The sequence below is a fragment of the Carcharhinus amblyrhynchos genome, unplaced genomic scaffold (assembly GCF_965287045.1).
Source record: "Carcharhinus amblyrhynchos unplaced genomic scaffold, sCarAmb.v2.hapA scaffold_381, whole genome shotgun sequence".
NCBI lineage: Eukaryota > Metazoa > Chordata > Chondrichthyes > Carcharhiniformes > Carcharhinidae > Carcharhinus > Carcharhinus amblyrhynchos.
Genome location: NW_027650121.1, coordinates 42,501 through 56,207, shown reverse-complemented (window position 1 = coordinate 56,207; position 13,707 = coordinate 42,501). Strand labels below are relative to the sequence as shown.

The 13,707-nt window shown below is 53.1% G+C and overlaps 1 protein-coding gene across 1 annotated transcript; it reads left to right on the top strand.

Annotated features, from left to right (window-relative positions):
* The first annotated feature begins 5,470 nt into the window (after window positions 1–5,470).
* Window positions 5,471–7,899, top strand: LOC145339283 (cdc42 effector protein 2-like). Its single transcript, XM_080183697.1, has one exon. It carries the CDS (start codon window positions 5,649–5,651, stop codon window positions 6,396–6,398), a length of 750 nt encoding a protein of 249 aa, XP_080039823.1. The 5' UTR covers window positions 5,471–5,648; the 3' UTR covers window positions 6,399–7,899.
* The last annotated feature ends 5,808 nt before the right edge of the window (window positions 7,900–13,707 follow it).

Genomic DNA, 13,707 nt, shown 5'->3' with positions numbered 1-13,707 from the left:
TTAGTGTGTGTGTGTCACTGGGTTAGTGTGTGTGTGTGTGTGTCACTGGGTTAGTGTGTGTGTGTGTGTGTCACTGGGTTAGTGTGTGTGTGTGTGTGTCACTGGGTTAGTGTGTGTGTGTGTGTCACTGGGTTAGTGTGTGTGTGTGTGTGTGTCACTGGGTTAGTGTGTGTGTGTGTGTCACTGGGTTAGTGTGCGTGTCACTGGGTTAGTGTGTGTGTGTGTGTCACTGGGTTAGTGTGCGTGTCACTGGGTTAGTGTGTGTGTGCGTGTCACTGGGTTAGTGTGTGTGTGCGTGTCACTGGGTTAGTGTGTGTGTGCGTGTCACTGGGTTAGTGTGTGTGTGCGTGTCACTGGGTTAGTGTGTGTGTGCGTGTCACTGGGTTAGTGTGTGTGCGTGTCACTGGGTTAGTGTGTGTGTGTGTGTGTGCGTGTCACTGGGTTAGTGTGTGTGTGTGTGTGTCACTGGGTTAGTGTGTGTGTCACTGGGTTAGTGTGTGTGTCACTGGGTTAGTGTGTGTGTGTGTGTGTGTGTGTGTGTGTGACTGGGTTAGTGTGTGTGTGTGACTGGGTTAGTGTGTGTGTGTGACTGGGTTAGTGTGTGTGTGTGTGTCACTGGGTTAGTGTGAGTGTCACTGGGTCAGTGTGCCTGTCCCTGAGTTAATGTGTGTGTTTCTGGGTTAGTGTGTGTGTGTGTCACTGGGTTAGTATGCCTGTCCTTGGGTTACTGTGTGTCTGTGTGTGTCACTGGGTTGGTGTGCCTGTCCTTGGGTTAGTGTGTGTGTGTGTGTCCCTGGGTTAGTGTGTGTGTGTGTCACTGGGTTAGTGTGTGTCCCTGGGATAGTGTGACTGTCTCTGTCAGTCTCTCTCTGTCTCTGTGTCAGTGTGTGACAATCTCTGTGTCAGTGTGTCTCTGTCTTTATGTTAGTGTGTGACTGTCTCTGTGTCAGTGTCTCCCTATCTCTGTTTCAGTGTATCTGTCTCTGGGTCAGTGTGTCTCTGTCTCTGAGTCAGTCTCCGGGTTAGTGTGTGACCATGACTGTTTCCAGGTTGGCGTTTCCTCCATTAGAACAGCAGTGTCTGCTCTGTGGAAGTGTGACGTGGATGTGCCGGCGTTGGACTGGGGTAAACACAGTAAAAAGTCTGACAACACCAGGTTTTAGTCCAACCAATTTATTTGATAGTAAACTCACAAGCTTTCGAGGGGACTGCCTCTTCGTCAGGTGAATGGAGAGTTCTGGCCTCGGACAGAGCATATAAAGCACAGACAGTTTACAGATTACTGATTAGAATGCAAATCTTTACACCTAACCTGCTGTTCAAGTCCTAAAGTGGCCGACAATGTGTGTGGAAGGAGCACTGATCACAGGTTAAAGAGATGTGTACTGATAGCCAAGTTCCACACACATGAGGATGGTCTCAACAGGGATCTTGGGTTCATGTCGCACTATCTGTAACCCCCGTGACTTGCCTGGGTTTGCAAAATCTCACTCACTGTGCTGTCTGGAGACAATACACATCTCTTTAACCTGTGATCAGTGCTCCTTCCACACACATTGTCGGCCACTTCAGGACTTGAACAGCAGGTTAGGTGTAAAGATTTGCATTCTAATCAGTAATCTGTAAACTGTCTGTGCTTTATATGCTCTGTCCGAGGCCAGAACTCTCCATTCACCTGATGAAGAGGCAGTCCCCTTGAAAGCTTGTGAGTTTACTATCAAATAAATCGGTTGGACTAAAACCTGGTGTTGTCAGAGTTTTTACTGTGGAAGTGTACCAGGGAATGTGATGTGGCTGGTGATCACAGTGTGGGAATCGGAGTATTTAAACGTACAGATGTGAGTGTTAGCTGCAGGGAGCAGGCAGCGGGCTGTGAGAGGGACCTGCTTTTACAGCTGCAGTTAACTGTGTGCACTGGGCAGCCGTCTGATCAGCCAAATCACACGCCATTCCTTCCCAAACAGTCTGTCACACCGGGATTTTACCTGTCCATGGACCAGCTGATCCTCTGCTGTGACTCTCAAGCACCAGCTCCCTCCCACACCCGGGGAGGCTATTCAGCCCATCCATCTAGGTGGCACAGTGGGTTAGCACTGCTGCCTCACAGCGCCAGGGACCCAGGTTCATCTCCTGGCTTGGGTCACTGTCTGTGTGGAGTCTGCACATTCTCCCCATGTCTGTGTGGGTTTCCTCCAGGTGTCTGGTTTCCTTCCACAGTCCAAAGATGTGTAGGTTAGGTAGATTGGCCGTGCTAAATTGTCCCTTAGTGTCCAAAGATGTGTAGGTTAGATAGATTGGCCGTGCTAAATTGTCCCTTAATGCCCAAAGATGTACAGGTTAGGTAGATTGGCTGTGCTAAATTGTCCCTCAGTGTACCTGAACAGGTGCCAGAGTGTGGCAACTAGGGGATTTTCACAGTAAATTCATTGCAGTGTTATTGTAAGCCTACTTTTGACACTAGCAGATAAAGTTTTTAAATAGCCCTAGTGCGCTCCCTCGGGGCTGATCTGTAGCTCAGTTTGCCAGGCTGTGTTACAGAGAGGCGATGGAAGGGGAATGCCGGCAGCACGCCATCCTGTCACAGTGGGAGAGTGAGTGAGTGAGGCTGCAGCTGCAGACACTCCATTAAACCAGCAGATCCCTGTGTGCTCTCAGTGGGATACCTGGGCAGGAGATCACTGCGTGTCCTCACTCACAGAACCATGACTCATGCCGAAGGCATCCCATTGCGTAACTGCCTGTAAACTCCACCGAGTCAAATAAACATCAGTGCTCTCTGTGACTGTCACGCCCGGTGCTGCCCGCGCTCTCTCACGCCCGGTGCTGCCCGCGCTCTCTCACGCCCGGTGCATTATGTTCTGTGTGACACTGTTGTGTATCAGAGAAATGATTGTGGGAAATGTTAATAAACAGGGATATCGAAATATATATATCTATGTATACATGCATAAACAGGTTCACGCTCACATGCACAAGCATACACATGCATGCACACACAGATGTACACACACACATACATCCATGCACACACAGGTACATCCACACACGCATAGTCTAAAGCTGAGAACATCATTGGGATGTTAACTAAATCTGCAGTCAGTTCAGTGGCTGTACTCCAATCCTCTCCCTCTCCCCAAACAAATGCCAGCAGTGACCTTATTGCTTCCTGCGTGACTCTGCACCCGGCATCCAGACAGCCTCTCAGTAAACACAGTGCACTCAGTGTCGCAATGGAAGGAATGCAGCCAGTTTACACACAGCAAGATCCCACACACAATTATTCCCTATTCATTTCCTGGGACATGGGTGTCACTGGCTGGGCCAGCATTTACTGCCCATCCCTAGTTGCCCCTTGGAGGGGTAGTTGAGAGTCAACCACATTGCTGTGGCTCTGAAGTCACATGTAGGCCAGACTGGGGTAAGGACGGCAGATTTCCTTCCCTAAAGGGAACCAGATGGGTTTTTCCAACAATCGATGGTAGTTTGCCACAGTTGCTGTTACTGAGACTAGATTTATAATTCCCAATTTTGTTAATTTAATTCAACTTCCACCATCTGCCCTGGTGGGATTCGAACGTGTCCTCCCGTCCCACAGTGCGGCGCTCCCTCAGCACCGACCCTCCCACAGTGCGGCGCTCCCTCAGCACCGACCCTCCCACAGTGCGGCGCTCCCTCAGCACCGACCCTCCCACAGTGCGGCGCTCCCTCAGCACCGACCCTCTCACAGTGTGGCGCTCCCTCAGCACCGACCCTCTCACAGTGCGGCGCTCCCTCAGCACCGACCCTCCCACAGTGCGGCGCTCCCTCAGCACCGACCCTCTCACAGTGTGGCGCTCCCTCAGCACCGACCCTCTCACAGTGCGGCACTCTCTCAGCACCGACCCTCCCACAGTGCGGCGCTCCCTCAGCACCGACCCTCTCACAGTGTGGTGCTCCCTCAGCACCGACCCTCTCACAGTGTGGTGCTCCCTCAGCACCGACCCTCTCACAGTGCGGCGCTCCCTCAGCACCGACCCTCCCACAGTGCGGCGCTCCCTCAGCACCGCCCCTCTCACAGTGTGGCGCTCCCTCAGCACCGACCCTCTCACAGTGCGGCGCTCCCTCAGCACCGACCCTCCCACAGTGCGGCGCTCCCTCAGCACCGACCCTCCCACAGTGCGGCGCTCCCTCAGCACCGACCCTCCCACAGTGCGGCACTCCCTCAGCACCGACCCTCCCACAGTGCGGCACTCTCTCAGCACCGACCCTCTCACAGTGCGGCACTCTCTCAGCACCGACCCTCCCACAGTGCGGCGCTCCCTCAGCACCGACCCTCCCACAGTGCGGCGCTCACTCAGCACCGACCCTCCCACAGTGCGGCGCTCCCTCAGCACCGACCCTCCCACAGTGCGGCGCTCCCTCAGCACCGACCCTCCCACAGTGCGGCGCTCCCTCAGCACCGACCCTCTCACAGTGCGGCACTCTCTCAGCACTGACATGTTAACTCTCCCTTCCTGCACAGAGGTTGCTGGGCTGAGGAGTATTCCCAGTGTGTTCCGTCTCATTTCCTGACAGATGCTTTTGTCTTATTTTGACTGCAGGAATTGTGTGAGGTGTTTGATGTCTGGAAGCCGCAGTCTCTTTCCCGCCAGGATGGACCTGTGAGCAGACGGTCACCCCAGATTCTCGCTAGATTCCAGCTGTACCTGTGGGAAGCTTGTCTCTCCCTCACCCAGTCCCGCTGGAATATCCCAGGAATATCGTTTGGGTTTTACCAAGCTGCCAGAGCGGGAGGCAAGGGTACCATCTTCACCTGAACCAGGGGAAGACAAGCAGTCTTCACTGATAACAACATCAGACTGTTACCAAGACAGTGAGAGAGAGAGAGACAGAGAAAGAGACAGGGAGGGAGAGAGAGAAAGAGACAGGGAGAGCGAGACAGAGAAAGAGACAGGGAGAGCGAGACAGAGAAAGAGACAGGGAGAGCGAGACAGAGAAAGAGACAGGGAGAGCGAGACAGAGAAAGAGACAGGGAGAGCGAGACAGAGAAAGAGACAGGGAGAGCGAGACAGAGAAAGAGACAGGGAGAGCGAGACAGAGAAAGAGACAGGGAGAGCGAGACAGAGAAAGAGACAGGGAGAGCGAGACAGAGAAAGAGACAGGGAGAGCGAGACAGAGAAAGAGACAGGGAGAGCGAGACAGAGAAAGAGACAGGGAGAGCGAGACAGAGACAGGGAGAGCGAGACAGAGACAGGGAGAGCGAGACAGAGACAGGGAGAGCGAGACAGAGACAGGGAGAGCGAGACAGAGACAGGGAGAGCGAGACAGAGACAGGGAGAGCGAGACAGAGACAGGGAGAGCGAGAGACAGAGAAAGAGACAGGGAGAGAGAGAGACAGAGAAAGAGACAGGGAGAGAGAGAGACAGGGAGAGAGAGAGAGACAGGTAGAGTGAGAGAGACAGGTAGAGTGAGACTAAGACAGACAGGGAGTGAGAGGCAGAAAGAGAGAGACAGGGAGAGTGAGAGCAAGACAGGGAGACAGAGAGAGACAGGGAGGGAGAGACAGAGCCAGAAAGAGAGAGAGAGACACACACACAGAGACAGGGAGAGGGAGAGACAGAGGGAAAGACAAAAACAGAGGGACAGAGACAGAGACAAAGTACCAGAAGATGTCAACCAAGGCTCCCATCTATCTGAAGAGGAGCACTCGGAAGGGAAAGAAGGAGAAGTTGCGAGATATCCTGTCCTCAGATATGATCAGCTCACCGCTGGGAGATTTCCGCCACACCATCCACATTGGCAGCGGGGGTGAGGACGATATCTTTGGTGATATTTCCTTCCTGAAAGGCAAGTTCCACCTGCTGCCAGGAAAGCAGGGCGGCACGCTGTCGGGGAAGGCTGCCCGCTGCGTCTCCTACGAGTTAACCCGGGCTGCCAGCCTGCACGGCGGGCAGCAGCAGCAACAGCATCCCTCGCCCCTCCTGAAGAACGCCATCTCGCTGCCGGCGATCGGGGTCCCCGGGCTGGCGGCCCAGCCTGCTGCCGAGGCACCCCCCAAACCCCCCAGGCTGCACCTGGAGGCTGAGACCCCAGCCAGGGAGACGGCCTGGACAGCAGACCCGGAACCGGGCCAGACGGACAAGGCGCAGGAACCTCCGGGCACCGGGCAGCCAGAGGCTCAGGAACGTTGTCGGGAAGACCAGGGAAGCGACCCGCGTTCGAAGAGAGACTTTGCGGTGACGGAGCAGACGGAGAAGGAGCTGCTGTCCAACGCTGTGTCCCTCTTGTCTCTCCACCTGGACCTAGGCCCCTCCATTCTGGAAGATGTGCTGCAGATCATGGACAAAGAGCAGAGAGTGGGGCCCAGTCTGCCAGCCCTGGAGTCCAGCCCCCGGTGTGAACTCCTCTCCTTTCAATAGGGGAGAGCGGCCGACGCTGAGACAGGTGGGGAGGGGTCCTAACCCTTACAGTATTATAGCAACAGCAGGCTTCGCGGCCTGCGTTCCTGGAGACCTCACTGAACTGAGGGGAACCTGACTGCCTTTAGTGTGCACCCCCCTCCTCCTCTACCTCACCGATGGGGGTGTGCGAGAGGCGAGACAGCTTCACCCCCATCTCCTGTGTCATGACCCCAATCCACCTTCTCCCCTTGTGTCTGCAGTTCTCTGGTACAGAGAGAGAGAGAGAGAGACCCTATCGATGCTCGGCGGGGGGTGGATTATTATTTTGTTTGGGGCTGGGATGTGAGCGAGGGAGAACGCGCAGCGATTTCAGCGTCAGTTTGAGGACTCGTACTCGGGAATGCGTGATAAACAGGGATGGCGGGGAGAGGGGGGGGCTCCCTGTCGCTCCGAGCATCAGCAGGTTAACATTCTCAGTACGTGTCCATCGACGGGGCCTCCTCACCTCTCACCTTCCATCACCGGAGAGACTGAGAGATTTGAACCCCACTTCCCTCCGGCCTCCTCCAGCCAGGAGCCAACTCAGATCCCGTTACTCTCAGCTGGCTTGTAAATGGTATCTGAAAACGGGGCGGGAGGGGTGAGCCCACACAACAAATCTCCCTGCCGACCCTGCCCTGAGATGTATCCCCTCTCTAAAGGACTGTTGGGAGAAGAGTGTTGTAGGTTGGGGGGGGAGTGGGGGAGAGTCCCAGGGTCAACATCACTCAGTCGGACAGTCTGGCCAGCGTGCTTTGTGGGATCCTGCTGTGCAGAGATTTGCCTTCTCCCCTCTACACAAGCTGTGAAAGACTTTGGGAGGTCCCACGTGGGTGCGGGACGAATTCAAGTCCCTTCCCAGCTCCCTCTGCGTCAGAGTGAGGAAGTTCCCCTGTTGCTGATGAAGGAGCATTGCTGTTCTCCAGGCCAGACAGAGGCACCGAGGAACACCGGGCCTCCGCAGACCGTAATGATCCGGTTACTCGTGGAGCTCTGCTGCTGGGAAGTCGCGACGCTCTCTCTCTCTCACACAAACTGAGTTGACGGTTTGTCTAGCTGGGCTGTTCCGTCCCGTGCTGTTGAACTCCAATCAGCCAAAGGCCCCCGTTCTCCTTTGGAAGCCCTCAGGAAGTACCTCGGCTCAGCATCTGCCCTGACCTCGGCTTGTACTCTGCCCCTGGTATCGGAGCTCACACTCCGGATCGACATTCCCAGGGCTGTGCCGGGCAGGGGCGGGGAGTGCTGCACTGTCAGAGCACCCAGCGAGGATGTTAATACAGGAACTTGTGATAAGATCCCACAGCGCTGGGTCTGGAGGAGCAGGACTGGTGCGTGTGCTACCCCGACCCAAAACAGACCAATCCCTCCCTTCGGATTGTTTGTGGGATCTTGCTGTGTACAGGCAGGTTCACTTATTGCCTCCCTAACAATATTTGTACTTTACAAGCAGTTAATTATCTAAATAAACACTTTGGAAGATTCTGAGGGAGTTCCACTTTGGAAACGGGGAATGATGGTTAAATCCAGGATTATCGATAGGTCGGGATTTTATCCAGTTTGCAGTTACTCATCTGTCTGTACTTAACAACGATCCCTGAAATCCATCCAATCCCAGCCCCCCAATCCCCCCTCTCCATCCAATCACATCCCTCCAGTCGCCCAACACTCCATCCAATCACATCCCTCCAATCGCCCAACACTCCATCCAATCACATCCCTCCAATCGCCCAACACTCCATCCAATCACATCCCTCCAATCGCCCAACACTCCATCCAATTACATCCCTCCAATCGCCCAACACTCCATCCAATCACATCCCTCCAATCGCCCAACTCTCCATCCAATCACATCCCTCCCATCCCCTTACCCCATCCAATCCCATCCTTCCAATCCCTGAACTCTCCATCCAATCACCAGCCTCCTGTAGCCTGCCAGTCCTGTCAGGGGCTGAATCGTGATGCCTCATGTGGCGGGATAGCTGGCCAGGACTCTGTGCCCGGGTTCTCACCTGAGGATCACAATGGAGGCAATGAGAAGTTTACCCACACCACCCCGCCCCTCACTGAGAGTGACTCTGGGGTGGACAGAGTGAGAATGATATGGGGGAGGCGGGGGGGGGGGGGGGGGGGCAGTGGAGTGGTAGCCCACATTCATGGCCTGTCTGTTGGATCTTGCTGTGCAGAGCTGGGCTGCTTCACTGCAGCTGCTGCCCTGGGGAACTGCGTTCTGCTGCCTGGGCTTGTGAAAAGCCTCGTTATGGACGTGAGACTGTATTTCCTTTCGGAGGTGGGGGGCAGCACAGTGACACAGTGGGTTAGCACTGCTGCCTCACAGCGCCAGGGACCTGGGGTGGCACGGTGACACAGTGGGTTAGCACTGCTGTCTCACAGTGCCAGGGACCTGGGGTGGCACGGTGGCACAGTGGGTTAGCACTGCTGCCTCACAGCGCCAGGGACCCGGATTCAATTCCCGGCCTCGGGTCACTGTCTGTGTGGAGTCTGCACATTCCCCCCGTGTCTGCGTGGGTTTCCTCCGGGCGCTCCGGTTTCCTCCCACAGTCCGAAAGACGTGCGAGTTAGATGGCTTGGCCGCGCTAAATTGCCCCTTAGTGTCAGGGGGACTAGCTGGGGTAAATGTGCGAGGAGAGGGTTTGGGCGGGATTGCAGTCGGTGCAGACTCGATGGGCCGAATGGCCACCTTCTGCACTGTGGGGATTCTATGAAATCTTCTATAAAATGGATGCGGAGAGACTGTGAGTGTGTGTGGGGGTGTTGGGGGCTGGTTTCTGTGCCCTGAGAGGCTGGTGGAGGGGGGGGGATTTGGACTCTCACTGTGAAGGCTCCGACTGTTCCCTTGAACCCAGTTCCGGAGGTGAAGATAGCCTGGGAAAATCCGAACAGGCCACGGCAAAGGGCCAGGGGATGATCCCAACTCTTGGCGCTCAATCCCCTCTGGTGCCTCCTGTGTTTTCATTGTCAGGTTTTTTTTTTGAAAGAATTTCATCCGGCTAAAGGTTACTGAGAAACTGAAGTGTCTGCAGCAGAAACGACACGCTGAGTCTTTGCTGACTCTTTATACAGCTGCAACGCAGCTCCCACACTCTCCCCAAAACCACATCCGAATCCTCCACCCAAATCCTTCACTCCTCTTTAACCTGCATCTGCACCCTGCGCTCATCCAGCTGCACTGTCGCAGGAAAATACCCTTCTCGTACTAATGTAAATCAGACAAACATTCGGCAGAAAGTCTGGGGACACATCACAGGGGTTGTTAGAACCCAGAATGAGGCCACTCGGCCCATTGTCTCTGCACTGGCTTTCCAAACGAGCATCAGAAGTTGGTGTCAATCCCCTGCACATTTCTGTTCAAATAATCGTCTAATGCCCTCTTGTCTCGCATGACTGTAACGCTACATTCTGCACTCCCTCCTTTCCTTCTCCATGAACGGTATGTATCACATGCAAGAAAAAATATTTTTCACTGTGTACTAATTGGGACGTCTTGTTGAAGTTGTACAAGACATTGGTAAGGCCACACTTGGAATACTGTGTCCAGTTCTGGTCACCCTATTATAGAAAGGATATTATTAAACTAGAAAGAGTGCAGAAAAGATTTACTATGATGCTACCGGGACTTGATGGATTGAGTTATAAGGAGAGGCTGGATAGACTGGGACTTTTTTCCCTGGAGTGTAGGAGGCTGAGGGGTGATCTTATAGAGGTCTATAAAATAATGAGGGGCACAGATCAGCTAGATAGTCAATATCTTTTCCCAAAGGTAGGGGAGTCTAAAACTCGAGGGCATAGGTTTAAGGTGAGAGGGGAGAGATACAAAAGGGTCCAGAGGGGCAATTTTTTCACACAGAGGGTGGTGAGTGTCTGGAACAAGCTGCCAGAGGTAGTAGTAGAGGTGTGTACAATTTTATCTTCTAAAAATTATTTAGATAGTTACATGGGTAAGATGGGGTATAGAGGGATATGGGCCAAACGCAGGCAATTGGGATTAGCTTAGGGGTTTTAAAAAAAAGGGACAGCATGGACAAGTTGGGCCGAAGGGCCTGTTTCCATGCTGTAAACATCTGCGACTCTGTGTGACAATAATAAATCAAATCAAATTGAACTTACCTCAGGCATCCCAGACCCAAACCACTCACTGGGTGAAGAAGCTTCTTCCTGCATCACATTTGCTTCTTTTGAAAATCACTTTAAATCTGTGCCCTCTGGTTTCAGATCTTTTTCCGAGCGGGAACACATTCTCTCTGTCTGTCCAGCCCCTCATAATTTTGAACATATCTTAGCTGCCTTCTCTCTGAGGACAGGTGATCAAAAGCTCAGTGAAAGAGACAATTATAAGGAGCGTCTTAAAGGAGAAGAGAGGCAGACAGACAGAGATGTGGACAGAAAGAGAGAGAAAGGCAGACAGACAGAGGTGGACAGACAGAGAGAGAGGTGGACAGAAAGAGAGAGAAAGGCAGACAGAGATGTGGACAGAGAGAGAGAGAAAGACAGACAGAGAGAGAGAGGTGGACAGAGAGGCAGACAGAGAGATGCGGACAGATAGAAAGAAAGAAAGACAGACAGAGAGAGAAAGGCGGATAGACAGAGAGAGAGAGGTGGACAGACAGAGAGGGAGAGGCAGACAGAGATGCGAACAGATAGAAAGAAAGACAGACAGAGAGAGAAAGGTGGATAGACAGAGAGAGAAAGGCAGACAGACAGACAGAGGAGGACAGACAGAGAGAGAGGTGGACAGAAAGAGAGAGAAAGGCAGACAGAGATGTGGACAGAGAGAGATAGAGAGAAAGACAGACAGAGAGAGAGAGGCAGACAGAGAGATGCGGACAGATAGAAAGACAGACAGAGAGAGAAAGGCGGATAGACAGAGAGAGAGAGGTGGACAGACAGAGAGGGAGAGGCAGACAGAGATGCGAACAGATAGAAAGAAAGACAGACAGAGAGAGAAAGGCGGATAGACAGAGAGAGAGAGGTGGACAGACAGAGAGGGAGAGGCAGACAGAGATGCGAACAGATAGAAAGAAAGACAGACAGAGAGAGAAAGGTGGATAGACAGAGAGAGAAAGGCAGACAGACAGACAGAGGAGGACAGACAGAGAGAGAGGTGGACAGAAAGAGAGAGAAAGGCAGACAGAGATGTGGACAGAGAGAGATAGAGAGAAAGACAGACAGAGAGAGAGAGGCAGACAGAGAGATGCGGACAGATAGAAAGAAAGACAGACAGAGAGAGAAAGGCGGATAGACAGAGAGAGAGGTGGACAGACAGAGAGGGAGAGGCAGACAGACACAGAGAGAGAGGTGGACAGACAGAGAGGGAGAGGCAGACAGAGAGATGCGAACAGATAGAAAGAAAGACAGACAGAGAGAGAAATGTGGATAGACAGAGAGAGAAAGGCAGACAGACACAGAGAGAGAGGTGGACAGACAGAGAAAGGCAGACAGAGAGGCAGACAGATGCGGACAGATAGAAAGAAAGGCAGACAGAGAGAGAAAGGCAGACAGACAGGCAGACAGAAAGAGAAAGGCATACAGAGAGAGAGAGAGACAGGCAGATGGAGAGAAAGGTAGACAGAAAGAGAAAGGCAAACAGACAGGCAGGCGGGTAGACAGAGAAGTAGACAGAAAGGCAGACAGTGGGAGAGAGGCAGAAAGACAGAGGCAGGGAGGCAGACATAGAGAGTAGACAGAGAGACAGTCAGAGAGAAAGACAGACACAGGGAGATAGACAGAGCAAGAGAGGCAGAGGGAGACAGAGAGAGGGGTATAGAATTGTTACAGCGCAAGGAGGCCATTCAATCCACACAGTCCGTTCTATCTTTATATATTTGCATTAGTGAGGACAGAGGAGGATTTCTTTTCTCCTTGTGCTTCTAAGCTGTCTCCTTCCGAAGCCCCTTGCCCCTTTGACAGCATCATCTACACACACACACATGGGGGATTATTATTCGGATCCAGGCTGATTGACTAGGATTACGCCCATGATCTGTATGGGGGGAATCGCTGACTAACCTCTCTGTTTGGCTTGTTGAATACGAGCTCCCTGAGGATTGGTAATTAACTAACCAGGTGGAGCTTGGATACTGAGCCCTGTATACAGCAAGACTCTGAGAGGGTCCATTAAGCTTTTAGTCCCGGTTGGGATCTGTTGTGTTCACCACAGGCTTGTGGTTATAGTTTATTTTCATTTAGTGCAATAAAAGTGTGGTTCTCTCACTGCTGACTTCTGGAGTTCTTATATTGACATTCAGTTCTTGCTGTACATCTCTAATCGTTCGCTGTCTCCATGCTGTTTACCCAGTCTCTGGCGATGAAGTACCAGTCCCTCCGGGGTATGGACAGACAGAAACTATGCCAGTGTGGACTCTGTTCCCCCTGCCACTGCCTCTCCCTGCCGCAGACATGTCACAGCCTCGGGGTCTTACTCGATCCAAACCCTCTCCAGCTCCCAGGCTGCCTCAGTATTACCCAGCTCTGTGCAGGACTTTGTCAGCTCTGGCCTTGGCCATTGCGGTCCATCCCTGACCAGTCTCCCAGAGAATGGGGGAGGTTCAGAACTCTCTTCCCCAATGGCGGCAGATACTGGTTCAAGTGTTAGCATTCAGTCTGAGACAGAGCAGGGGGTTCTAGAGCCTGGGGCAGGTACACAGAGTTAGGCCACTGACCAGCCATGGTCTGATTGAATGGCACAGGGGGCTTGAGAGGCTGAATGGGCGCCACAGTGGGTTAGCACTGCTGCCTCACAGCACCAGGCACCCACGTTCGATTCCCAGCTTGGGTCACTGTCTGTGTGGAGTCTGCACATTCTCCCCGTGTCTGCACGGGTTTCCTCCAGGTGCTCTGGTTTCCTCCCACAGTCCAAAAGACGTGCTGGTTAGGGTGCATTGATCATGCTAAATTCTCCCTCAGTGTACCCAAACAGGCGCAGGGGTGTGGCAACTAAAGTTAAAGTTTATTTATTTCGTGTCACAAATAAGACTTACATTAACATTGCAATGAAGTTACTGTGAGATTCCCCTAGTCGCCACCCTCCAGCCCCTGTTCGGGTCAATGCATCTAACTAGCATATCTTTTGGACTGTGGGCGGAAACCCACGCAGACACGTGGAGAATGTGCAGGCTCCACACAGGCAGTGACCTGAGCTGGGAATCGAACCCGGGTCCCTGGCGCTGTGAGGCAGCAGTGCTAAACCAGTGTGCCACTGAGTTGCCCCACTAAGGGATTTTCACAGTAGCTTCATCACAGTGTTAATGTAAGCCTACTTGTGACACTAATA

Excerpts from the sequence above, each read along its gene's own strand:
- LOC145339283 (XM_080183697.1), top strand. The coding sequence starts at position 5,649 with ATGTCAACCAAGGCTCCCATCTATCTGAAGAGGAGCACTCGGAAGGGA.